Source organism: Corylus avellana, chromosome 9, assembly GCF_965113065.1.
Source record: "Corylus avellana chromosome 9, dhCorAvel1.hap1.2, whole genome shotgun sequence".
NCBI classification, from domain to species: domain Eukaryota; kingdom Viridiplantae; phylum Streptophyta; class Magnoliopsida; order Fagales; family Betulaceae; genus Corylus; species Corylus avellana.
Genome location: NC_142498.1, coordinates 21587496 through 21614960, shown reverse-complemented (window position 1 = coordinate 21614960; position 27465 = coordinate 21587496). Strand labels below are relative to the sequence as shown.

The 27465-nt window shown below is 36.1% G+C and overlaps 2 protein-coding genes across 3 annotated transcripts; both read left to right on the top strand.

The window, feature by feature from the left end:
- Positions 1-669: 669 nt before the first annotated feature.
- Positions 670-2787, top strand: LOC132191057 (uncharacterized). Its single transcript, XM_059606076.2, has one exon. It carries the CDS (start codon positions 670-672, stop codon positions 2653-2655), a length of 1986 nt encoding a protein of 661 aa, XP_059462059.2. The 3' UTR covers positions 2656-2787.
- An 11342-nt stretch (positions 2788-14129) lies between these two features.
- Positions 14130-24067, top strand: LOC132189865 (ATP binding microtubule motor family protein). 2 transcript variants are annotated; one of them, XM_059604683.2, is made up of 23 exons: positions 14130-14747; positions 14852-15048; positions 15289-15412; positions 15553-15647; positions 15995-16118; positions 16710-16775; positions 16995-17057; positions 17288-17338; positions 17473-17555; positions 17654-17768; positions 18872-18920; positions 19049-19203; positions 19362-19568; positions 19668-19772; positions 20098-20172; positions 20288-20381; positions 20953-21035; positions 21757-21890; positions 22037-22115; positions 22458-22582; positions 23359-23437; positions 23650-23778; positions 23916-24067. In XM_059604683.2, exons 1-22 carry the CDS (start codon positions 14193-14195, stop codon positions 23746-23748), a joined length of 2757 nt encoding a protein of 918 aa, XP_059460666.2. In that variant the 5' UTR covers positions 14130-14192; the 3' UTR covers positions 23749-23778; positions 23916-24067. The 2 variants fall into 2 exon arrangements, with proteins under 2 accessions (XP_059460666.2, XP_059460665.2); XM_059604682.2 differs by having other exon boundaries at positions 23650-24067.
- Positions 24068-27465: the final 3398 nt, after the last annotated feature.

Sequence of the window (27465 nt, the reverse complement as noted above, 5' to 3'; positions counted from 1 at the left end):
CCGTTAATTTCCACTCCCACACTTTTAGAATTACATATGCATTATAACGACGGATCTGATTTACATGTTATTTTAATAACAGTATGTATGTTATAATGTAAGCAACGGTCAAGATTGAATCTCAAAATTGACTTACTTTGAAAAGCTTTTAATAGGAGATAAAAAATAATGAAAGATTTTGAAAGATTCAATCTTAACCATTGTTTAAACTACAACATACATGATGTTATTTTAATAAGAGCATATAAGCTAGAACGGTTAAATATAACCCAAAAAAAAATTATAATCATGAAAATAACTCCTTTAAATTAATTGAAACAATGACAATCATTTAAAACCACCTACTGCTAAATCAATAGGACCGAGCCTATATGCCAATTGACTATTCATTTTATTGACCACAAAATAGTTTGTTCTTCAAGCTTCAAAAAGAAGAAAAAAATAGTTTGTTCCAAAAAAACCTTCAAGCTTAATCCTTTGTTCTTTGTTAAAGGTGCCTTTTTTGCTTTTCACTTTATCCTTTTTTACTATACTTTATCTTTTGCAAAAAAAAAAGAAGGCTTTGACAATATTATTTTCCGTTCAACTCAGTTAGCCCGATTCCAGCAGGTCGAAACCAGCGTTCACTGCATGTTCAGTCGTCCTAAGCAAGAAAAAGAAAGAAAAAACATGAGAAATTTTTGCATTTGTATCCTCCTCCAGGTCTATTTAATTTTCTTCATTTTTCCAGCTTGCTCTTCTGCGTACGGTAATGAGCTTGAAGTTCTGTTGAAGCTCAAGTCGGCCATGACTGGGCCCAAAGGCTCGGGCCTAGAGGATTGGAAGGACTCTTCGTCTCCAACGGCTCATTGCTCCTTCTCCGGAGTTTCATGTGACGACGACTCACGGGTTGTTTCTCTCAACGTGTCTTATACTCCTCTTTACGGTTTTCTGCCGCCGGAGATTGGGTTACTGGACAGGCTGGTGAACCTAACGATCTCCGGCGACAATCTCACGGGGAGACTCCCGATGGAGATGGCAAACCTCACGTCGCTCAAGGTCTTCAACATCTCTAACAACCTCTTCAACGGCAAATTTCCCGGAGAAATCATTGTTGGAATGACAGAGCTCGAGGTTCTCGACACGTACAACAATAACTTTTCTGGGCCTCTTACGACTGAGCTGGTGAGCTTGAAAAACCTGAGACACCTTTGTCTCGGAGGGAACTACTTTTCGGGTCCAATTCCGGAGAGTTACTCGGAGATTCAGAGCCTCGAGTTCTTGGGTTTGAACGGAAACGCACTCACGGGCAAAGTTCCGGCTAGTTTATCTCGGTTAAAGAATCTCAAAAAAATGTACTTGGGGTACTACAACTCTTTCGAAGGGGGTATTCCACCGGAGCTGGGATCGCTCAGCTCGCTTCAAATCCTCGACATGGCAAGTTGTAACCTCCACGGCGAGATTCCCACGAGCCTCGGCCTTTTGAAGAACTTGGACACGTTGTTTCTACAAGTCAACCGCCTCACAGGTCATATACCTCCTGAACTTTCTGGTTTGGTCAACTTGAGAGGGCTGGATCTTTCCATCAACGAACTCGTTGGAGAAATCCCAGAAAGTTTCTCAAGGCTAACAAATATTAGCCTAATTCATCTGTTTAAGAATAGCCTTCACGGTCCAATCCCTTCGTTTATCGGAGACCTTCCGAATCTTAAAGTGCTTCAGTTATGGGAGAACAACTTCACCTTTGAACTTCCGGTGAACCTAGGCCGGAATGGAAAACTCCAAGATCTTGACGTTGCTACGAACCAACTCACCGGCCCGATTCCTCGAGATTTATGTAAAGGAGGGAAGTTGTCTATGTTGATTTTGATGGAAAACTTGTTTACTGGCTCAATTCCTGAGCAGCTCGGTGACTGCAAGTCCTTAAAGAAAATCCGAATCAGGAAGAACTTACTCAACGGGACGATCCCGGCTGGGATTCTTAACTTGCCTTTGGTTTACATGATCGAGGTCAACGACAACAACTTCTCCGGCGAGCTTCCATCCGAAATCTCAGCTGACGCACTTGAAATTCTCACGCTTTACAACAATAGCATCACCGGAAAAATCCCTCCGGCACTTGGAAATCTCAAAAACCTACAAACTTTGTCCCTGGAAATGAATAGATTTTCGGGTGAGCTCCCTAGTGAAAGCTTCGATTTACCGAAGTTGTCAACCATTAACATCAGCGCCAACAACCTTAGCGGTGAGATCCCATCTTCGATAGCTCGCTGTACTTCTCTTTCCTCCATCGATTTCAGCCGAAACAATCTCTCCGGGGAAATCCCAAAAGAGATCGCTAAGTTGAGAATTCTCAGCACTCTTAATCTTTCTCATAACAGCCTCACTGACCATATACCATACGAAATGTGCGGGTTGACAAGCCTCTTTACCTTGGACCTGTCCTATAATAATTTAGCGGGAAAAGTTCCAAGTTGTGTACAGTTTCTCATTTTCCATCACAGTTCATTCGCTGGAAACCCAAATCTCTGTTCCCCAAGCCAGGTCTCTTGCCCACCTTTGCTCAGTCCGGTTCAAAAATCGGGTCAAGCCAGGGGGAAGTTTTTCTCTCCGGTGCTCATTGTGGCTATTGCACCGTTCGTCACTGCTCTATTACTGGTACCACCTCGATGCTAATTGCTAAAGACATGGGCGCGAATGCAAAAGCGGTGGAGCTGGGATCGTGTGTAGCGGGAAGACCACGTCATAACTCATTGATGACCGTTGTAGCCTCATTACTGGGTAAGAATTTCGTGACAATCGAATTGAGACAAATATGTTTTATTTTGTAATGTCATAATAAGATAGTAATGGATAATAATATAATGGAAAATGTTAGGTATTCTTTTAATATTCTTCTGGTGTCTTATTAATTGTGATGTGTCTTTTAAAATTACCAAATTTTAACGGTCACATCACAGTTAGGATGATACCAAAAAAACACTAGAATAACACCTAACATTTTCTTAATATAATACTCAAATTAAATTTGCAAGTTTTGATATATATATATATATATATGGATAATATATTTGTTACTCAATTTTGTTATTACTACCTAATATAAGACTTAACAATTAACACTTATGAATTGTACGTGTTAGCTAGAAGTAGAGCATATGGGTCAACCGTAGAGCATATGGTAATTTTTTATTTTTTTTTTAAATGCCTCTTTTGGGATTCTCCCCGTCCTTAATTAGGCTTTAATGGAACATCCTAACGAGATAGTGACATTATAAATTTTTTTAACTTAAATACCTAAAAGTACAAATTTTTAAACTTTTGAGATGTAATTGCAAGAAAGCTGAAAATTATAATAAAAGTTGTATATACTATATACCGAGCAAATATTTTTCGTATTGTTTGTTTTTTCAAAAACATGCATATAATTATAGTCTTCTTCTTTGGAGGGCTTGAAGTACTACTGTATCCTCCACCTATAGCATAGTTTAATTATTTGCTCAAGGAGTTCACTTAATTGGTTACGTCACACTTTTTTTCTTTCTAATATCCTTCAATTATATATTAACACGTGATAAAAAAAAAATTTGTAGAAGAGTTGTATATTGTTTAGCATTTTTCATCTTTATAATATATTCTGAGGATAAAAGACTGATTATAAATGAACCTATAAAGAACTAGAAGTGCATGTACGTGTACTTTTAGTTTGTGCACCCTTGTGAAAATGGACTCATGAGCAAATTAGAATGAATTGTTTGCGACCCTCTTATATAGAATTTTGGTGTTAATTATAATATCCCTAGATGACATTTTTTGATTATTCGGAGTTTTGGAGATATATATACTCTTAGATAGTATTTTGTGATTTTTTGGCCTCGTAATGGGCACATAGCTACATAATAACTGTCTAATAGTGGAAAATATACAAATTTTATGGTCGTTTAATTAAGTTGACCCTTGATCATTTATTTCCAAGTCAAACAATCTTTTTTTCTTTTTCTTTTTTTTTTTAAAAATCAATCTGATTTCATTAATAGTGGTTAGGAGTATAAAAGCTCTTACAATCACAGAACATATAGTTCTGCAAAATCATAGCCGAAGCTAAAAGATTACATGTCAAAAAATCGAAAATATAACAGATCTTACAATGAAAAATCAATCTATGACGTCAAGCATCCGTTATCTCAGCCCGAACTTCATATTATAGAACAGATCTGCTAACGCAGACTCCTTCAAGGAGCACAAGAAGCCATTTTCCAGGTATGAGCAAAATACTCACACCCAAACCATTCCCCTCTTGACCCGAAAGCCATAAGCATTATTCACGTCCTCAGCCCAACGGCTAGGACCATAAAATAAAAACAACAACAACAACAATAACAAACAAACAAAAACAAAAACAAAAACCCCTACAAGCAGCAGTGGAGAAGCACGGCATCGTAAACATCCCTTCAGAAGACATGCCTTGGCTAAAGAAAACTATCAGATCTAAGTTTGAAAAGATTAGATCTGAATCTAGATCTAGATCTACAAACTAGATTTAAAGCAACCCGCAAAAAACGGAGACCGGTGGAGCCTACAGAGAAGACGCCGAGCACTGCTACCATGTAAGGGGAGGAGGGAATATCTAAATTTAGATATTCCCTCCTCTTGAAGTTCTTTTTAGTGTTGTTTAGATGAAAAGAGAGAGAGAGTGTGTATAACTAAACAATCTTAACTTTAGTGATTAGCATTACATTGTTGGATCTAAACCAATAAATCTAAATTTATGGATTAAGATAGTGTATATTTTAATCATGCTTCTCTTAAGGGAACCTCTTGTAATGGGTTATTAATTGGAGTTGCAATCTATAAATAGCATCTCAAGAAACCCTGGCTTTATTCTCAAATAATGTACGTGGGTTATATTCTGACCATTAATCCAGCCATCTGTTGAGAGGCTAAGGGGTGAAAGAAAATTAATTAAAGGAGAAAAAAAAAAGTAAAAAGAATAAGGAACATGAAATTTTACTCTAAACTAAGCCCCCACTAGGCACTAGCTAATTACTACTGCCGTGACTCGTGAGAATATGAATTTGTTCTCACGCACTAGATGCCCAATGCAAACTACTTAGGAACAATACTTTATATATGCTGTGTCCAATTAATCATCTTCTTACGTTTGTTATGTCATTGATTATTTAAAGAAAAAAACGTACGTTGTTGTAATAATGCAGAAGATAATATTTGAAAGCCAAGTCCAAAGTGAACTTCTTGAGAGTCCCCACGGTTGAGAATATATAACTGGGAAAGCAACTTTCTTTTCGTTTGATTCTATGATATATGCCTACAAAAGGGCAGGCATCTGTTATGATAATCTAGAAGAAATTTTAAAACAAGGTAATAATTGTGTCGATGTTAAAGAAGAAACGTATAGTAGGATTTTCCTTTTAAATTAATTTATATTTTTCTCATTTGCTCACATAATGTAATATAATTATATACAAATATTTTTGTGTTATCTTCTCTCTTTGATTATGTTATATTCCGAATCTTAAAGTGCTTCAGTTATGGGAGAACAACTTCACCTTCGAACTTCCGGTGAACCTAGGCCGGAATGGAAAACTCCAAGAACTTGACGTTGCTACGAACCAACTCACCGGCCCGATTCCTCGAGATTTATGTAAAGGAGGGAAGTTGTCTACGTTGATTTTGATGGAAAACTTGTTTACCGGACCAATTCCTGAGCAGCTCGCTGACTGCAAGTCGTTAACAAAAATCCGAATCAGCAAGAACTTACTCAACGGGACGATTCCGGCGAGGATTTTCAATTTGCCGTTGGTGGGATAGATCGAGGTCAACGACAACAACTTCTCTGGCGAGCTTCCCTCCAAAATCTTGTTGGAAATCTAGATGTGGGAATTGCAGGGAAAAATAAACGTAGAATACAAACAGAATGAGAAGTAAATGAAATCTGGACAGTAAGGCGATTGTGACTCTATCTTTTAGATAAACATTGCCTCCCACTTCTAGTAGAAGTCTTGCAAAAGGGAATCAAAGCAATCTTATCCTCAGGATATAATACTGCCTGATGTAATGTGCAGATTGCAAAACTCTGAACACTATCCAGAACAGAATTTTTTTTTTTTGTAACAACGGTTAATAATCGTGAGAGGAAGAGAGATAAAATAAAATTATCTATAAAATAATAAATTCGAAATTTTAGTTTCATGAAATAATATCGACAATCCCCCACTTATTTCAAGAAAATAAAATTAAAGAAAAAGAAAGAAAAAAAATAATAAAAATAAAATGACTGTTACTCAAAAAATGTTGATACATAAATGAAAGTACCTTTAGGGTTTGAACTTTCACTTAGTGTATAATTCTCAAAGCTTTTTCAGTGTAATAGTAGACTCAATGTCTTTGAACTATCATACTTAATGATAAAACTGGAGAATTAACACATATCAACATATTAAAATTTCTATAGTTCTTTTCAGCCGCGCATTAATGGCCATACGCGTTATCCCAACTTCATGAGTGCTCTAGGTGGCTTACCAAGCCCCGACAAAAGCGGCCTGACTTTACACTCACATAGGTAGAGTTCTTCTAGGTGCTCCTGTAGATTAAAAAAACACCTTTTATGCGAACTCATTAAGAGTTATACTCAACCTTTCCTTTTCATTACAGGACTCGCACTAAACATTAATTATTCTTCTAGATGGTCTAATTTGGTGCTAACATCATCACCATCAAGATTTGTTTTTCCCATTGAACCTAGAGTTTGTTTTCCAAAGTCTAGGTTGGATTGCCATCTTGCAGTGATCTATTCAATTGGTTTTAGACCCATCTCAAATGAGGTTTTACGAATCAGATCCTTACTTAGGCCTTTTGTAAAAGGATCTGCTAAGTTCGTGCACGATTTTACATAGTCTACTGTGATAATGTCTTCTTCCAATAATTGTCTCACAGTATTATGTCTTGACTTCCCATTGTAGGACTTACTGTATACTCTTGATAATGTAGCTTGGCTATCACAATGCAAGGAAATTGGAGGCATGGGACTTGGCCATAAAGGCAAGTCAATTAAAAAATTTCTTAACCATTCAGCCTCTCTTCCAGCAGCTCCTAAAGCAACTAACTTTGACTCCATAGTTGAGTGAGTTATACAAGTTTGTTTCTTGGATTCCCAAGAGATAGCTGCACCACCAAGGGTAAAAACCCATCCACTCGTAGATTTAGATCCATCATCAACACAATTCCAATTAGCATCACTATACCCTTCAATTACGGAAGGATATCCTCCATAGTGTAGAGCATATGATTTAGTTCCTTTTAAATAACCTAACACTATGGAAATTGCTTTCCAATATTCAATGCTTCGACAACTTGTGTATCTACTCAATTTGCCGACGGCAAATGCAATGTCTGGACGTGTGCAATGCATTGCATACATCAGACTTCCAATAACACTAGAATATTCTAGTTGTGATACACATCGATTTTTATTTATTCCAAGCTTTAAACTTGAGTTATAAGGAACACGAGAAATTTTGTCATGCAAATGACTAAATTTATTCAAAACTTTATCAATATAATGAGTTTGAGATATGGCATATGCATTTCCTATTTTGTGTAATTTAATACCAAGTATAGCGTTTGCTATACCCATATCTTTCATATCAAAATGTGATGATAAAAAATCTTTTGTATCTTTAATACAAGAAATACTATTACTAAAAATTAGCATATCATCTACATACAAACATATAATGACAATATTACTATCGAACATTTTAAAATAAATGCATTTATCAGCTTCATTCAAACAAAAACCATTAGAAATAACTACGTTATCAAATCTTTCATGCCATTGTTTTGAAGCTTGTTTTAAACCATATAATGACTTGACTAATTTACAAACTTTGTTTTCTTGTCCTGGAATAATGAACCCTTCTGGTTGTTCCATATATACCTCTTCATCCAAGTAACCATTTAAGAATGCTGTTTTCACATCCATTTGATGGATTTCAAGGTTATATATGGAAGCCAAAGATATCAAAGTTCTTATTGAAGAAATCCTAGCCACATGAGCATATGTATCAAAATAATCAATGCCCTTTGATTGTCTAAACCCTTTGGCTACTAATCTAGCCTTAAATTTGTCAATGGATCCATCAGATTTCAACTTTTTCTTAAAGATCCATTTACATCCTATGGGTTTAGAACTGGAAGGTAAATCTACAAGAATCCATGTGTTATTAAACATAATGGACTCCATTTCATCATCAATAGCTTCCTTCCAAAATGTGGCATCCCTAGATTTCATAGCTTCTTCAATGTTAGAAGGTTCATTTTCAATATTGTAACACACACCAACTTCATTCACAATCACTTGAGAGTTGCCTTCTATAAAATATGTCAAAAAATCAGGACCAAAACTCTTTTCTTTTCTAATTCTTTTGGATTTTCTAATTTCAAAATTCTCTTCATTTTCTGAAACAATATTTTCAAAAATATTTTCATTATTAGAAGTACTTGCTTCAGAAAAATTAGAATTTTTAATTGTATTGGATTCAAAAAATTCTGCATCTCTTGATTCAATAATTACATTAGAATCAAATTCAAGAAAACGATAAGATTTACTATGAAAAGCATAACTGAGAAAAACACATTTAGAAGTTCTTGGTCCTAATTTAGATCTTTTAAAATCAGGCAACCTAACATAAGCTAGGCACCCCCACAATTTAAAATAATTTATGTTGGGTTTATGTTTAAACCATAACTCATAGGGGGAAATATTATTTCTTTTAGAAGGCACTCTATTTAATATGTGAATTGCAGAAAAAATAGTTTCACCCCAAAGATTTACAGGCAAACCAGAATGGTTAAGCATTGCATTTACCATATCCATGAGTGTTCTATTTTTTATTTCTGCTACACCATTTTGTTGTGGTGTATAAGGTGCTGTTCTCTCATGAATAATACCATTAATTTCGCAGAAATTGTCAAAGTCATTATTAAAATATTCTCCACCTCTATCACTTCTTAATGATTTAATCTTGCATCCAAGTGTATTTTCAACTTCAGCTTTATAAATTTTAAACATATCTAAAGCTTCATCTTTTGTTCTAATCAAATAGAGATAAGTATATTTAGACAAATCATCTATAAAAGTAATAAAATATCTTTTACCACCTCTTGTAATTTTACCACTCAAATCACATACATCAGAATGTATTAATTCAAGTAAATTCGAAGATGATCTATTAACACTTGAAAACGATTTTCTAGTTAACTTTGTTTTAACACATATTTCACTTTTATCTCTATCATCATGCAAATTAGAAGGCAGCAATCCTAATTTAACCATACGATTCACAGAATTATAATTTACATGTCCTAATCTAGCATGCCATAATGAATAAGAGTCAACAATATAAACAGAAACATTCTCCTTTATTAAATTGAGTTTAAACATTCAATTTACAGCAAATCCTTTGCCCACAAACATGCCATTTTTGGTCAAGACAAATTTGTCAGACTCAAATACAAGTTTATAGCCATGTTTGGACAAAAGACCTCCAGAAACCAGATTCTTTCAAATCTTTGGTGCGTGAAATACATCAATAAGAGTAACTATTTTGCCAGAAGTAAATTTCAATACAACAATGCATTTTCCAACTACTTTGGTGGTAGTTGAATTTCCCAGGTAGAGTTCAATCTCATCACCAACTTTCTCATATTTTTTGAAGAGATTTCTATCTCCACAGATGTGACGAGTTGCACTAGTATCGACCCATCAACTTGAATCATTGATTACCATATTCACTTCTGAAATTACTGCAGTAAGATTTTCTTCAACATTGTTGGACTGTTCCTTCTTTTTCAGAACTCTGCAGTTCTTGATGAAGTGACCAGGCTTCTTGTAGTAATGGCAAATCACATTTTTCTTGAAATTGCCCTTTTTCTTTGGACCTATTTTACTAGGACCACCAAATTCATATTTGGGCTTTTTCCCCTTTTTGTTGTCTATTTCAACAACATGGGCAGATTTGCTCATTTCAGCCTTTTCTTCGAGTTTGTCTCGAAGCCTTGACTCTTCTTCAATACGAAGTTGTCTCTGAAGACCTTCCAGAGTCAGATCATCACCTTTTCTCTTAAGTGATTTACGGTAATCCTTCCAAGTCGGTGGCAATTTGGCAATAATAGCACCCACTTGAAGTTTTTCATCAATTGGAATGCCCTCATAATATAATTGTTGGACAATAAGTTGAATCTCATGAACCTCATTCAAAATAGGCTTATTATCCACCATTTTAAAATCAAAATAATTACTTACCAGATAGCTTTTGTTGCCAGAATCCTCAGTTTTGTATTTGTTCTCCAATGCCTCCGAGATCTCTCTTGCAAACTTTTTTGGTGCATACATATCGAATAATGGATCAGTGAGGGTGTAGAGGATACTCCCCCTACATGTGTAGTTGTCTTCCTCCCATTTGAACTTCACATCAATTTGTTCATCAGTTGCTCCTTCCGTAGGGACATGACATTCGGATAGGGTGTGTCGAGCACATAACGAACCTTCAATGTTGTCAATAGAAATTCAACTTTCTCCTTCTAGCGCTTGTAGTTGTTGCCATCAAAACGATCAAATTTGGAAAGATCTTGTGGCATCACGTTCAGAGAAGTAATAGCAGAATTCATTGTTGGAAGTGCCATTGAAGAATGCAGTTTGTTTATCTAAAAATTGTTGGAAATCTAGATGTGGGAATTGCAGGGAAAAATAAACGTAGAATACAAACAGAATGAGAAGTAAATGAAATCTGGACAGTAAGGCGATTGTGACTCTATCTTTTAGATAAACATTGCCTCCCACTTCTATTAAAAGTCTTGCAAAAGGGAATCAAAGCAATCTTATCCTCAGGATACAATACTGCCTGATGTAGTGTGCAGATTGCAAAACTCTGAACAGAAATTTTTTTTGTTTGTAACAGCGGTTAATAATCGTGAGAGGAAGAGAGAGAAAATAAAATTATCTGTAAAATAATAAATTCGAAATTTTAGTTTCATTAAATAATATCAACAAATCTCAGCAAACGTCCTCGGATTTCTCGCGCTTTCCAACAATAGAATCACCGGAACAATCCCTCCGGCCATCGGAAATCTCAAAAACCTGCAAACTTTGTCCCTGGAAATGAACAGTTTTACCGGTGAGATTCCGGAGGAAATCTTTCATCTCCACTTGCTCTCGAGGATCAACATCAGCGCCAACAACCTTAGCGGTGAGATCCCATCTTCGATATCTCGCTGTACTTCTCTCACCTCCAGCGATTTCAGCCGAAACAATCTCTCCGGGGAAATCCCAAAATAGATGGATAAGTTGAAAGATCTAAGCATTCTTAATCTTTCTCATAACAGCATAACCGGCCATATACCATACGAAATGTACGAGTTGACAAGCCTCTTTACCTTGGACCTGTCCTATAATAATTTAGCGGGAAGAGTTCCTAGTTGTGCACAGTTTGTCACCTTCAATGACAGTTCGTTCGCTGGAAACCCAAATCTCTGTTCCCCAAGCCAGGTCTCTTGCCCACTTTTGCCCAGCCCGGTTCAAGAATCGGGTCAAGCCCGCGGGAAGTTTTGCTCGCTGGTGCTCATTGTGTTTACTGTAGCGTTCGTCACTATTCTGTTATTGATGCCACCTCGACAAAGATGCGAAAGCAAAGGCGGTGCTGGGATCGTGGAGTGCGGGAAGGCAGTCTCCGAACTGAAAGAAGTCCGACGTAGCCTCATTCTTGGCACCGGTGGACCCCTTTCTTAGATTTCATATTCAGTTTTTTAGTATCTATCGCATATATCTCCCTGTAGTAGATGTAGCGTGACAAGGTGAATATGTTTTGTTGTTTTGGTAATTTGGTGTACGTTAATAAAAAATAACAGTATGAACTGCTCCCAAACTGTTAGAGTTTATAATTTTTAACATCATTAAGGAATTTGATATCAAACTCAATACAAAATAGCTAGTTAAAGTTTATAAAATGAATCCATTTAATTATATAGGTAAAAGAAATTTTTTAATTCCAACAATTATGTTGTTTTTGTTTTGTTTTATTTTTTTCTAATTTTAAATAGGTTTTTTTTTTTTGGGGGAACATTTTTAACTTTATTCATCATCGAAAGATAATCTAGAGCATAAAGCTCTAAAGAAATCTAGAGCACAAAGCTCTAAATAACAAGGATACATTGTTATGATATTACAAAATCACGGATATTCTCTGGGATTTCTTCGATCTAAACCTTATTAATGATTTGTCTAACAGCTGCTTTGACGAGACCATGAGTCGCCCAATTTGATTATCTTCAAGCGTGCCGAATCTGCTAGTACCTTAACTTGTTGGGCACTACTTTAACATCTTTAACCACTTGACCATATTTGCTCCAATTTGGATCATTTGCATTGAAAGCCTTAACAACCCGTAAGGAATCACCTTCCAAAATAATATATTGACACTCCAGACAATTAACTAGAGATTTGTGTTTTTTTTCTCTCTCTATTTTGTAGAGAGAGAAGCTCTGGATATTTTTCCAAACCGTCCCCTTCAGTGAGATTTTGCCCACCGCCTAGTGCGGTTTCTCCTGGGAGGAGGGAAAGGCTTTTCCTTTCCCTTCCTCCCACCCCCTGTGTATCCTCTCTGTTTTCCCCTTTTTCCCTTTCTCCCTGTTTCCTCTTCTCCTGGTTTTTCTCTTGGTTTTCTTTTTTCTCTTTTTCTTCTCCCCTGCTCCTCAGCCAGCTCCGCTCAGCGCCACCTTCACCGCCCCATCTCGTTGCTCCGCCTCCGCCGTCCCTTCACCGCCTCAGATCCGCCTCAGATCGGTCGAGCTATCCACGGATCCGCCATCGCCGTCCCATCTCCACCTCAGATCCGCCTTCTCCTCCTCGCGTGGCTCCTCCGATCTACCCTCCGCCCACCTACCTCCGCCCCTGCCGGTGCTGTGTGGTTTTTTTGTTTCTTCTGTTTCTGGCCCTCCGATCTTCGGTGATGGCCCAGAATCTGGTTGTTGTTGTTTTGCCTCTGCTGTAGTTTTTTTGCAGCTTTTCTGTTGTTGTTTTTTTATCTTTGTTGTTATTTTCTGTGGGTTTTCACCCCCTTGTACTGAAGTGGATGGATCTTATTTGGGTGATTTTTGTTGCTGGTGGTTGGCCTTCTACGGCTCCGAATCGGTTTATGCAGTGTTTGTCCTGCAACAACATGGTTGTTGCCTTTACTGCATCGGACTCTTTATCGAGTCTCTTTGCAATTTGTAACCGCCTTGTGCGGCCCTGGAAAAGGCCCGGCTTGTATGCCATTGCCTGCTGTTTGGTCCTTTTGGACCAGATCCAGATTTCGTTCTTATATTTGTACTGCGTTTACTTTTTGGGCTGTGTTGTTGGGGTGCCCACCCCTTTTGAAGTCAATTAGTCAAAACCTGTAACCCGTTTCCCTTTATTGAATAGAAAAAAAAAATATATATATATATATATATATATATATATATATATATATATATATATATATATATTGACACTCCAGATCTCGAATAAATTATGCAACACTCAAAGTCGGTAATACTTCTATTACCATTGGGTCTTGCATTATACAAATTGTTTGCCCCCTTGCGATTGCTGTCCCTCAAAGCCCCTCACGATGATGCCAATCCCCATACAACAAGACGTCACATTAGACCAATTAATAAATATAAATACAATGTGATTATTATTCGATGTGCCATGTAACAAGTGTATATACTATGTGGCATCTATAATTATTACATGATATGTCAAATAAGAGTTCCTTGATATTAATTAATTGATTGGTTTGACATTTATTAATTAAATGGTACGTGATGAATGTACCTATTTAAAATTAGAAGTCCCCAAATGGGTAATTCAATCGGCTGTGGACCATGCTGAATGAAACGGAGGTCACTAGTTCGAATCTCTCACCCTCTTTCCTTGTGTGGACATGTTAAAAAAAAAAAAATTAGAGAAAAACTTTAGATTCAGTTGTTAATATTAGAAATTGGAGGATTAAATTGAAATGACACGAAAATTTGGGGACTAAATTTGAAAGAAAGTGGGCGGGGATTCCACCAAGTAAAATTATTTGGTTTATTCGTCATCCAATTCAAACTTCGTGTTTTTCCGCCATTTGAGACAGCGCCGAAAGGGTGACGCACAGTGAGACTAGATGGAGATGACAAGCCCTCCGACATGTCCGGGCACGGTGACTGTTCGGAGAAACCCTCCCCGGAAGGCGAGGGCTACCCCTTCCACAAACGTTCCCCAAATGCCATTAGTCCCTTCGTCTTCCTCAACAACCACGCGAGCTATTCCATCATTTCCGATTCAGGACATTCTTTCAATGGAAATCCCCGAAAAGCCCCGAAATCCGCCTCAACCAGAGCCCTCATCCTCGTCCCCCAAAGGCCCAATCTCCGATACCCTCAAAGTTTACCTCAGAATTCGGCCCCTTTTGCCGCCCAAGCCTTCGGGCCGAAACTGCAGCGTTAGGGACCCGATCCCTAGGTCGAGAGCCAAGAACGCGTGGCCCCAGAACCCGGCGAAGAAGACCGAGTCGAGGGACAAGAACGCGAAGAAGAAGAACAGCGGTGAAGCTTGTGTGACCGTCAGTGATTCTCACTCTGTGACACTATCGCCGCCCATAGCCCTACAAGAATCGAAGCGGATCAAGTCTGAGGTTTACGATGGGTTCTCCCATGTGTTCCCGCCCGAATCGTCTCAGGTTTCTTGCCTTTTATCTTTTCTCTGATCTGTTTGGTTACCGAGTAAATACACGAAAAATGAAAAGAATCTGATAAAACTAACCGTGTCGAAATGACAACACAGGGTGAAGTCTACGAGAGAATGGTGAGGCCTCTGGTGGAGGATTTTCTGAAGGGTAAAAGTGGAATGCTTGCCGCATTGGGTCCTAGTGGCTCTGGCAAGACTCACACCGTCTTTGGGAGTACCAGGGAACCTGGTATGGTACCGCTTGCGCTTCAACAGATCTTCAATCAGTCTGAGGGAAGTTCCAAGTCGTCGAGGTAACCAGTGATAATGTAATTGAATGCGCTTAAAGCATTTTATAGATATCTGGATTGTTTTTGAGAATTCAGTGAATTTGTTAGGGTCCATTGCCTTGTGAATGTGGGATTTTTGTGCTAATTTTGCCAGATATAGTAGCATTATCAGTATATCCCAAGTTCAATTATTCTCACTTTTAATACGTGTGGAGGAACTGAAGGTTGTAAAGAAAGAAGAAATCTGATAAAACATATTTTCAGGTCATTTTCTATATCTATTTTTGAAATATATTCTGAGCGAGGGAAAGGAGAGAAGGTATGCGATTTGTCACTGGAGGGAACCGAATTGAGCATGCAGCAATCAACTATAAGAGGCCTTCAAGAGGTTCATAGCTGTTTCTGTTGTATGTTGTCAAGTTTTTTTTTTTTTTTTTTTTTTGACGTACAGTATATCTAAAGTGCATTTTGATTATGGGTGTAAGACTATAAAAATGACTTGTCTGTTTATTCGATTATTGTACACAGGTTGTTGTTTCTGACGCTGGACAGGCAGAATCTTTAATAGCTTGTGCTATGTCAAAACGTGCCACAGGAATGACGAATGCAAACATCCAGTCAAGGTGCATGGCAACTAAACCATGTTATTTTTTTTCCTCTTCCCTGCTATTGTTATTGAATTTTATAGATGAAATAGATATGAAATATGGAACAGTTTCTGCAAGTGCAATCGATTGTTTTTGGGTGGGGTTTCTATGTTCTGGGGTGGGAGTCAAGAGCTAGCTGGATGTGATCTAGTTCTTCCTGTTGAAAAGTTTCTATCTAATTTTCTGAAAGAAACTCAATTTAATTATTAAATGATTTGTTGTAGAGTTATTGAATCAGTTCACTCTTTCTAGAATTATTGTTTGAGGAGTCATGGCAAAAGGAAAATGACTTTATTTTATTTTACTCTTTTACTTGCTTGTAGCCGGTCGCAGTGCATCATTAACATTAGCAGTGTTGCTTACAAGGTTGGTGAAGTTGAGAACAATGCTGTCTTAACTATTGTTGACCTTGCTGGAGCTGAAAGAGAAAAAAGGACTGGAAATCAGGTACTTTTCCTTTAAAATAAGCTGATATATCCTTATGAAACTAGCAATTGGTAATAGTTGAAAATTGTGGGGGTTTTGATTGATGCACCCCAGGGGATGGTGATAATTGGCTATACGATTGCGTACAGGACTGCTCTCGTAGAATTCTGGTAGCTTGTGGTTTTCAAAATAATACTGGATAATATTTAAGGGTTAGAGCTTAGAAGGGGCTTTGAACTTCTAATATTAAAGAACTGTTTTTGGAGCGAGGCTAATTAAAGTTTTAATTTGGGATTCAGGTCTAAATTTCTGTCCTGTTGGATGTGGATTGTTCTAGGGATGTTCTCAACATAGCAAAATATTGAAGCATTGGAACTTTAGGTAATTATTGGAATGACATTCTCCGTTATGTTTTTTGAATTCCAGTACAATAATAGAACTAACGGAAGTCCAACATAACATTGGAGAGAACACATTTAGAATATGACCTTAGGAATTCATAATGAGGTCAGATGAATTTGTCTTTAGCAGTGAAAGGTAAATGTCACATGTATAATGTTGCAACCTTGGTCACGCATATATTGATTTTTAACTTTAGTCTATCAATTTCAGGGGGCAAGATTGCTTGAAAGTAATTTTATCAACAATACATCAATGGTTTTTGGCCTATGCCTACGAGTATGTATCCTTAATTTAGTTCATGGATCTCCTTGTCGTCCATATTTTGGTCTTGATAATTATCTTTTGTTGGTATATTTGCTTCACATTTTTTTGTTAGTTATTTTATTTTATCAATTCAATATGTTTTAGTCCGTCTATACTATGTCTGTCTGTCTGTCCGTTTCTCTCTCTCCTCTTCCCTGTGCATGTAATATAGTTGTTTTTCTTTGTTTTCAGTCATTGTTGGAGCACCAAAAGAACCCCAAGAAGCCATTGCAGAAGCACTTCCAGAACTCATTGGTGATGCTTTTTAGAATGATTTCATATGCTACTGTTCTTTATAGCTTTTAGTTTACAATTTTTTTCCTCCAGTGCATCTTCTTTTCAAGGGGTGATCCCCTTTGGTTTCTTACTGGCAAGGAATTAATGTTACATATTGTCTTCTAGTCCTGGTCTTTTCACTCTTGATACTTTAACACAATTCCTCTGAATCAAACATAAGCTATAATTGTGACCTTTCCTCTAAACAGTTAACCAAATATCTACGAGATTATTTGGAAGGCAAGAAGCGGATGGCATTGGTATGTAAATTTTGATTCCCGTTTGATGAGATCTTATGTTGCCAAGTTGATAATCTTAAATAAGCTTGCACTCCAATTTATGTCTATGGACTTTTGAAAAAAAAATCTCATGCATTCTTTTGTTGTGTTTGCAGATTTTAACAATTAGAGCAGGAACAGAAGACTATCTCGATACATCCTACCTGCTAAAACAAGCTTCACCATACATGAAAATCAAGTAAAATAAATACACAGACACATATATATTTTCCATCAATCTGATTAAACTTTCAATTTTCTTAATTTTTTATTTGTTTTTGATGTTCATAATATTAGATTTAATAATAATGCGGAGTCTTCCATCATGCATTGTAACAAGAGGCATTTCCAAGCATTGTCTACAGTTGAACAGCCGAAAAGAATGAAAGTTGGTGGCCTTGAAGCTTGTGTGGTATTTTATTCATCCTTTTTGGAGTGCTAAATGTTTCCCTTTTAGGTTCTAATTCTTTGCATACTACTTACACAAGTTAATTTTTTCCCTCCCTTATTTTTTGGTGGCCTTAGTGTAATTTGTCAAGTTTGTTTCTTTGCATGAGGCTGTTAAAATCTAATTTAAGTCCCAGGGGATTTGATGAAATTTGGCTTCCAAGTTTCACATGTATGGTTTTTAAGTTTCTCTTTTGACGTCTATCATATCATATGACCTGGAATAGCATGGAATGTAGTGATCTATTTTCTTAAATGGACATATGTTATAATGAGTTCAGAAGGTAATCTTGGTTTGTTGTCGAAACTAATTCCGTTACATTGTAAAATTTATGGTCAAGTAGTATTTTTATCTTTTTGTTACTTTTGTACATTCCAATTTTCTGTCTTACAATGCTGAGCTGCGACCATTATTGCCAAGCTGAAACATATATCCCTCACACCATGTGTTCTCGCAATTTAGATGCAGTTTTTCACTGAACTTAGAATATAAAAATTTACAATAGATTTCCTTGTCATTTAAATCTGTTGGATTATGTTAGAAAGCAACATACAGCTAGTTGTTCAATGTTGGTACTAAAAAGTATGGTATGTAATACTCTTTCCCAACTGGAAGTTGGTGCAAACACTAAGGACACTACGCTTGTTGTCTACCCATGTCTGACGCTAACAAAAGACTTGCCCGACCTTTAACATGTGCGCAATGAAAAGGAGTTATATGTTCTTCAAGTAGTTAATAGTTTTATGATTTTTTTTCCTTAATATCTACAGTCGTGTATGCAGATAAACATTCAAATATACGTATTTATGTCTAATATTAACAAAGACATGCAGCCTCTAAATAGTAATATTGGCAAACGCCCATTTCCCTGTTGAAACTTGAAACTCTTGTTCTGGCCCACATCATGGTTGAAAATGGATTTCCTTAGTCATCATGTGTGCTATTGGATATGGTTCCTGAGAAGCATTATTTGATCAAGTTGGTGATAATTCTTTTCAAATTGTTATTATGAATATGCCTTTGATTTAGGCTTACTCATAATAAGTTGTACGTTGGTTTGATTTCAGTTTGAAGAAGGAAAGAGCATTGGAGATGAACGCAAGCTTTCTAAGGAAGGTTGTATAAAATGCATTACTTTATTACTTAAAATTTGTCTGTCTATCATTCACATTGTTCTAGTCCCTTGACCTGTTTCGTGAGGTTTAACTTTAGACCATCCAACATGTTTGGTTATATCTTTTCAGAAGCCTCAAGAATTTGCAGATTGGATGTTAGTGAAACTGCAACCAAAAAGTCAAACTTTGTTGACTTGGCAGAGAAAGAGAGAAACCATCAGATAATGCAGAATTTTTCTAAAGCTATATGGAATGTCTTGAAGCAATATAAACAAAAACTCAAGGTATTAATTTATTGATAACAAGTTATGCTTAAAACTTCGCAATTAGTATTTTCATGTTAAGTTTATTTTTTGGTTATACTGCTTTGCTATCTCTATCGATGCAATTTCAGTAATAAACTGACTAGCATAATCTGTTCACAATTTCTGGTTCTAATCAGGTGGCAGAGAGTGAAATCCAGAGTCTCAAAGAAAACCTCAGCAATGAAAAGACTAGATCTCTTGAGCTAGGAAAAGAGCTGGAGGATTTGAAGTCCTGCTGTACTTGTTCCGAGGGACTTCGTAAGGATGCCTCCTTAGTTAAAGTATACACTAGTTCTGAATCCAAAGTAGACTTAAAGGGATGTGGATCTAGTAATATTGATGAGGTTCGCCAATGGATTTTCTCTCTCTCTCCCCTCTTCGTTATCCACGCATTTATGCTGTGAAAAAATAATTAATATTCAAAGATTTTGTTAAATGTTCAGAAAGATGTGGATCTTCATTCTTCCGACCTCAAGGCATCTTACTGCAGTAGCACTCTGGAAAAGTGTGACTCCTCGCGAAGAGAGGATAAAGATATGCTCTCTCAGGTACAAATATCTTTGCACTTTTTTTTTTTAATAAGTTCCAACCTTGCTCTTTTATGATCTCAATTATCTCATGGGGATCAAGGAGTTATAATTATGGCTACTTTTTTGGGGTGCTTTATTCAATATAATAGTATTTGAATTGTATTTCAAGGGAAAAAGGTGGGGGGTTTTTTTTTTTTAAAAAAAAAATTATGTAAATTGGAATGTTTTGACAATGAGCTAGAATTTGATGCCACTGTGAGGAAGTTTCAGTGCATATTTTTTAGTAGTGTCTCCTTTTAAGAAATCTATTTGATATAATGAAATGTTCTTCCCAAACTTTTAGGTGAGTACCTCTGATGTTGATGCGGTCAATCCTTCATGCTTTTGTGTTGAAAACTCCGACCAGCAAAATTTTCAGGTATGAGTGCTGGACTTGGGCACATCTTACATCAGGATATAAAGAATATGATATTTATTCTTATGTATGTCTGGAATAGCTGAGAATATAACTAGTTTTGATATTGCGTAATCAGATAGGTGATATCTATCTTGGGAATGGACACAACACAGAGGGTTTAAATGAATATTCGGGAATCGAGGATAATTATTCAAATGCTGAAGTAACAGGTTTGATTCATAAAGTTTGCTTTTGTTTGCATATTATGCTATAATGACTGCTTATTCTACAATATGTAAACATTTAGAATCTAAGCAGTTGAATGCTCACATTCTTTCGAAATATGGTTAGTTTATAGAATCTTGATACCAAACGTGTCTCGGCTTGAAATGATGTGATTGGATGAAACCATGTTACTATGGCGTATAGTATCATGGAGTAGATAAGGACATGCCCTCAATTTAGGTTTTTATTTTTTTTGTTGTAAGTCAATCATTTTGCTTCAAGATCTGTTTAAAGTGCTTTACAAGTTAAAATCAATTAGTTATCAAATGCTAATCGTCAATTTTAGTTTTATTTGCCTTAGAACTGTCAGCAATTAATTATTGGATGTTTAGTGATTTTTGGCATGTGACATAGTATGATGGGCTTTGTTTACTAGGTAGCCTAGTTGCCCTGAAAGGGACTTGGATCCCAATATTGTGGTTGGGACCGATGTATGCTTCCTCACCTACTAGTATATTTTTCAGCACGGTTTCTATCTGCAACTAACAAATTCATGGCTTTTGGATTTTGCTATAGGCTATTCGCAGTCACATGGCATGGTTAGAAATGACAGCTGCTCATCAGTGGAGCTGGACCAGCTGCTTACCGAGGAGGATGAGGTTAAATTCTCTTTCGTGTCCTATGCTTTGAATTATAATGATGCCTTTTTTTTCAGGTTTCTTTTTGGAATGTCTGTTTTCTCGTTTTGCTTTGATGCTTAGTTTGTAATGTTTCTTAAAGTACGCTATCCAGCTAAACAGATGAAATAAATATTACGCTGTCACATATATATCTGCTACATATCAACCATTTTCTTCATGTGTTACCTGTATTCAAATGTCCGTAGTGCTTCTCATTAGCCTTTTTATCCAAATAACAGCATGTATTGCAACTTGAGGGACCCGGTGCATGCTCTAAAAAGGAAAAGCGCTAGGCTACCAAGCTGGTGCCTTCATTGGCCTTGCTACTATTTTCCCTAACGTAGAGAGCTTTGAGCTTGTAGAAACACACATGCACCCTCCAATTATGTTGGTCATTGTCTGCTCATTTCAAAAGTAACCCACCGGTGAACAAATGAGTAATTTAAAAGTTTATCTATAGTTAATTTTGTGGTTACAATAAAATAAACTGAAGTATAGATTGACGAAGATAATTCAACACATTCAGAAAAGAAATTTTTTGATCTGTTAAAGAAAACTTTACCTAATCGGGGAGTTTTTTATTTTTTTTTTTAAATGAAAAAAATAAAAAAAGAATCACTACTGTTAATTGTGGTTGCATGTCTCTAATGTAGAAATTGGTTTCATGGTTCTTTCTTCTTTTCTTTTTGATCTTTCTTAGAAATCTTTGCATCTGCCACCATCTCCTAAGGACGATGTCGCACTTACCCAAGGATGCAGCATTGTTGATGTGCCAGAGAGTCAACCAATATTTGATGCTTCCTGTAAAGATTTGAATTTTGAGAAATTAAGTAGGTCAGTGGGGGTGTTGCAGTTTTTAAACTTTTTTAGCTGCAGAGTTCGCTGTCCTTGATCCTCAATGCTGATGACAGAGTTTCTCATGATGCATTTGTATCATTTCTTTTTTGGTGAGTTCATGTCTAAGATGTTATAGTAATCAGGAAACTGTTGCCTGTCTCATCCACATTACCAAGGGATTGCAGTACATTGGATGTTGAGGATGGGATAACAGAGCCAACGGTAAGCTGTTTATGTTTCTCTGTTTTTTTGCTATTTCTTGCAGATACATTATATTTTTAAGAGGATCTAAGGTCACTTGAATTTGAAAAGGGTATGAGATCTCCCCATGTGATTATCCTGGGTAACGCTATAATCTTTTTGTTTAATTACATTTTGGGGTTTAGATTGATGAGAGATAACTTTTATAGAATTGAAAGAGATGATGGTTTATCACAGAAAAATTGAGCTCTAAATTTCTTATTTTTTTAATAGAAGATAATTTTTTTATGAATTACATGATGCAAGGCTTTACCGTAAAAATTGCTTCTGCTTTATTTTCTTTCTTTTTTCTGTCATTTATAGGAATTGTTGGATCCACCTCAATCACAAGCGGAAGATGTTACGTTTACCAAAGTATCCGAAGTTGTTGATGTGCCAGATATTGAACCAAGAGTTGATCTTTCCTGCAAAGCAGGGAAACCAAAAAGGTCAGTGGGGTTGCGTTCCATGTTAACCATGTCGCTGTGTGGTCCTAAGCAAAACAATAACTCTGGTTTGTTGCTTGTTATTGCTTTTGCCTTGGATCTCAATACTGAGGGGAAAATATATTCTAGTTCCTTGAAGTATTACCACATTTTTTTATTTGTCTTCAAATTTTAAAAAGTGACATTGGAGCCTGTAATCATTTTGTGTTTTTCTTTCCAAAATATCCTTAAAATTATCAAATAAAAAAATAAAAATAAAAACCATTTTTTTTAAAAAAAAATGAAGGGGTCACCCCTTTTTGGTATTTTTAAATTTTCACATTTTTTGTTTAATTTTTTAATAAATTTAATTTTTTCAAATGGTTATTTCCTAACAATTTTAAGGGTATTTTGAGATTTCTTTTTTTTCTTTTCAAAGTGTTCAATTTGACACGCAGCGGTAATATGGAGGGTCCAAGTCACTTTTCAAAATTTGATAGCGTAAATAAAAAGAGAAATACTATAAATACCAAATCTTTTATTACGCGATGCTTACCAGACTGATGTGTAACTCATTCATTGGAGAATAACAAGATAATTAATTAAGAAAAATGTATAGAATACCAATAAATGAGTTACACGTAAGTTTGGTAACCTTTTTTTTTTTTTTTATAAAATACTTAATACCCTTAGCATTTCATAGTATATTTTTTCATAATACTTATTTTAGTTTTTAATTTTTTAAGATGGATCTCTATCTTTTGTTCCTAAATCTATTTGTATTTCACTGTCAAAATTAGGAGACTCGCGCCTGCCTCATCCATATTGCTCAGGGATTTCAGTACTTTGGACGTCGAAGACGATGCTGAGAAACCAAAGGTAAATTTTATATTTCCTCTATTTTCTTGTTTGTTTGCAGTTCTTGCCTGACTGAAAGGAGGTGACAAGTCAAGTTTGTACCATTATTCAATGCGTTGGAATTGGGAACAGAGGCAATGTTATAACTTATAACACCAAAATCTTCGCCCTGTAGAAATAGTGTCGTGTTTTCCTCCAAATGTTATTAGATTTTCTATCATATCATTTTGCAGGGAAATCGAGGTGGAAGGAAATTGGCTGCAGATGATAGAAAAACAACTCAGGGCAGAATCGCTCTCCTGCGTTTACTTAAGAGAGATCTTCACATCTAATATAGCAACCCTTTTACCCAAGCTGAAAAGGTAAAATTTTTTCTTTCAGCTAGGATTGTACAGACTTTTTGTATAGGCGGGTGCTTTCACTTTTTTGGGCACCTATATCTCTAAATTAAGAAAACGGGTATATGCAACTCCTAGTGTTGATGTACCATTTCAAACAGCGAGAGCGGCAATGGGTTACTCGAAGCTCTAACTATAATTACCGAATGCTTGTCATTGTGACGGGCTCAAATTGCTTATGCAATGTGCATCTTGAGTGGGTTTTCGGTAATTTAGATCCACAACAGTTACCATTATTGTTCCAAGTAGAAAGTTGTTACATAATATTATAGTAATTATTAATACGTTTGTTGTATTATTCTGACCTGCCTTGTATGCTTTTCTACCTAAAATGCATGTGATTCCAGGCTATAGGTCTATTACTTGGAAGATACCTTTATCCCTCTCCATCCCTTATAATACAGGGATCCAGATCTCTGGAATTCTTAAAAGGAATTTTAATTTTTGAAATTTTAGATTTAAGCCATTCATTTTCATTTAAGAGTCATTATCTTCACTACTAATAAAATAATGATTATTAATGATTTATTATTATTTTATTAATAATGAGACATATGACAGAATAATGACTCTTAAATGAAAATGGATGACCTGAATTTAAAATTTTAGAAACTAAAATTCTTTTAAGAATTTCAGGTGATCCGAATCCGATTGACAATGTCTTAGAGACTTGTATTCCGGTATTTCCTGTGGGCTTTGATGTAGGCTGTTATTGTCTGTATATGGGTTCTTTTTTGTTCGGTATAATCTATAGAGCTTAAGAAGTTGTGGGCTTTGCATGTAAATTTGGCCTTCAAGCTGCACTTTAGGCTTTGCTGGTAGTTGGCTTTTTTCTTTTTCTTTTTCTTTTTTTTTTTTAAGTTTGGGGGTGATGCAAGAAGAGGTCTCACCCTGCAGTTGGGTTGAAGCTAGCTTGGGAGGATCTCAACAATTTTCCTTCCTCCATGCAATTGGGCTGGAGGTTATCATAGGCTTTCAATAAGTTGCTCATGTAGGAAAAACTCCTATTGGACATAGGAGCCCATCAAGGGCCTCTTACATTCCCCTACAAGCCCTTGCATTTTTGGCAGGAGATCCCAATTGTTTTGACAGATAACGATGAGTTTACTACTTTTGACTTACTGTGGCCATCCTTGTAGCCTCCTAACCCCTTGAAAAAAATGGCAAAAGAAAAAAGAAAAGACATGGTTTTAGTGAAAGTTGGACAAGTTATTATTTGACAACGAGAAAATGGAGAGGCTGGGAAATTTTCAACCCAGTTGATTCAATGCATGTGAAATTTATGCCACGTGTGCTGGTCCTATGGGGGGACCCTGTGGTCCCTGGGCAACCTCAAAAATTGAGTGAGGTCGCCATCCAAATGCTTTATATAAAACATTACATTATATTCTAAGCCCACCAGGATGGTTAAGACTTGGGACTAATGAAAGGGATTATGACTGCTTTCAACGTCTCAATCCCAACCGATTAGTTCAAACCTTTTGTTCTTATCTCTTTTTCTCACCCTCTTATGATTTAACTTTCTGAGGGTCTTTTCAGAACATTGGGAGCTCATTTTCCTAATCATTTCAAATTATGTTTTGGAAACCTTTAAAGCCCAGCCCAGCCCACCCCACCCCATCACATCTTGGGCGTCGCTCAACGCATTTCTTCTAAAATAACCAATGATATTTTAATCTAACAAAAATGCACACATATTACAGGCTGTACACATTGTGTGCTATTTATACACGTTCGTGACGTTCTTAACACTACTATTATAGGCCTCTTCGTAATTCCCATTAAGACGACATCTATTTTATTTTATGAAGGAAAAAAAAATTCCTCACAAAATGACTATTTTGCCCTTTTATTAATTTGCTGACCCAGTTGGTTTGGTAAGGAATAAAGCTTTTCTCACATGTGTTTTCGTCTTTTCGCAAGCGTTCCCACACAGTATTTTCTTTAGCAGCCGAAAATGACAATTTTTTTTCCCTTGCCTAATTACCCATCCAGTCGGTCTGGTGAGTAGTTTTTGCGTCTTGTCTTAAAATTTTGCAATTCCAGTGGACACATCTATCTTGCACGACGGAGAAGACAGTTTTTTTTTTTTTTTTGAGTTACAAAGGAGACATACTACCTGCGATTGTTAGAGATATATATGCCTTATTGGAGACAAAAACACATAATTGTGTATATAAAAGAGTAACTTTATTTAATGGAAAAACTCATAACGAGAGTTATCTCTATTATTATCATACACTGGAAATCAGGCATGTCTTGCACGTGCCTCCCCTGCTTACTATATCAATGAACCTTACAGGCTTGCAGGATTTGTGGGGTACAAAGTTTTTATTTTATTTTATTGTCTTGGATAAATAAAAGAAATGGACCAAACAGTGGGGTGCCCGACTGTCTTCTGTTGTCATTTGTTGCAATTCATCCACTTGATTATTTTAGTCCAAGGTATATTAAAATCATGAGGCTTCTACAGTCCCTAATCATGGCATATTATCTCCCAATACTGTTTTTCAACTTAAATGGCACATCAAATACACTTTATTTTTGTTTCTTATGGAGTCTACATTGTTGTTATTGTTATTTTAAGGTTTATTTGAGATTGCGTTTGATGAGCCTAAAAATGCTTTTAAAGGTAAAAAAAAAAACTTAAAAATGGTCAAAACGCACTTTTGGAAAAAGCTTAAAAATGAATTTTTTGTCCAAAAGCTCTATTTCTCAAACGCAATCACAAACAGACTCTTAGTAGTACCTGCTAAAAAACTTTAAATCGTTGAGAAAATGATCTTAAAAATCTTTGGATATTTTGTTGGCAAATGAAAGAAGATGTCTTATGGAATCAAGTCCACAATGGATAATTTGTGTCTACAAATAATCATGGTGATTTCATGATTTGGGTCGCCCCACGCGCGCACTCATAATGTGATACATGCAAGAGGGCAATGAGATTTGGGTACCAGTCAGTGAAAACTAATCACGGTTGACAAAAAATTTGAGCTCACTCGACCAAGCTAATGCATCACGGCCCCCATACAAAAACCTTTGGTAGAAGGCTCGGGAGCTTCTCAATCGATTAAGCTTAGCTGTTTAAGGTGCAATAATAAGAAAATCTAAACGTTTTCTAGGTGTTGGAAGAGTTTAATATGGGATTTATAGTGTGTATTAAAGTGAATTTGGTTGTTACAATTCAAGATGCACAATCTCGTAATTTCTTATTTAACAAACTCTCTTTTGTGCTATTCTATCCGTAAAGTGTTTCTTGTTATCCACAATCTCACAATAATTCAATTCATCTAACCCTTCCCACATAAATATCGATTATTCAAATTTATAGGCCATATATAAATAACATGACCTAACTAAGGTCATGTTAAGGCCTTAAGGTCATACTTTGTTAGTAAACGCTCCACATGAGAAGAGGGGATACAATCATCAACATACCATTTTCTTTTATTAACTTAAGCATCATAAAGTTTTTCTGGTCAATAATCTCGTTGAATTTTTAATTGTGGCTATTTGTTTTTGGCAGAACTTGCTAGTTGAAAGTGACCATGCAAAATAGAATAAAATTAACAAAAAAAAAAAATTCATTAATTATCCTCAAAGCAAAAGAGTAATCAATAATTCCATCTCTCTCTCTATATATATCTATAT

Bases quoted from the DNA above. Each gene is read 5' to 3' on its own strand.
- LOC132191057 (XM_059606076.2), top strand. From the start codon at position 670: ATGAGAAATTTTTGCATTTGTATCCTCCTCCAGGTCTATTTAATTTTC.
- LOC132189865 (XM_059604683.2), top strand. From the start codon at position 14,193: ATGGAGATGACAAGCCCTCCGACATGTCCGGGCACGGTGACTGTTCGG. The intron at 14,748-14,851 runs GTTTCTTGCCTT...ATGACAACACAG, and splicing joins TCCCGCCCGAATCGTCTCAG to GGTGAAGTCTACGAGAGAAT. The intron at 19,204-19,361 runs GTATTAATTTAT...GGTTCTAATCAG, and splicing joins AATATAAACAAAAACTCAAG to GTGGCAGAGAGTGAAATCCA.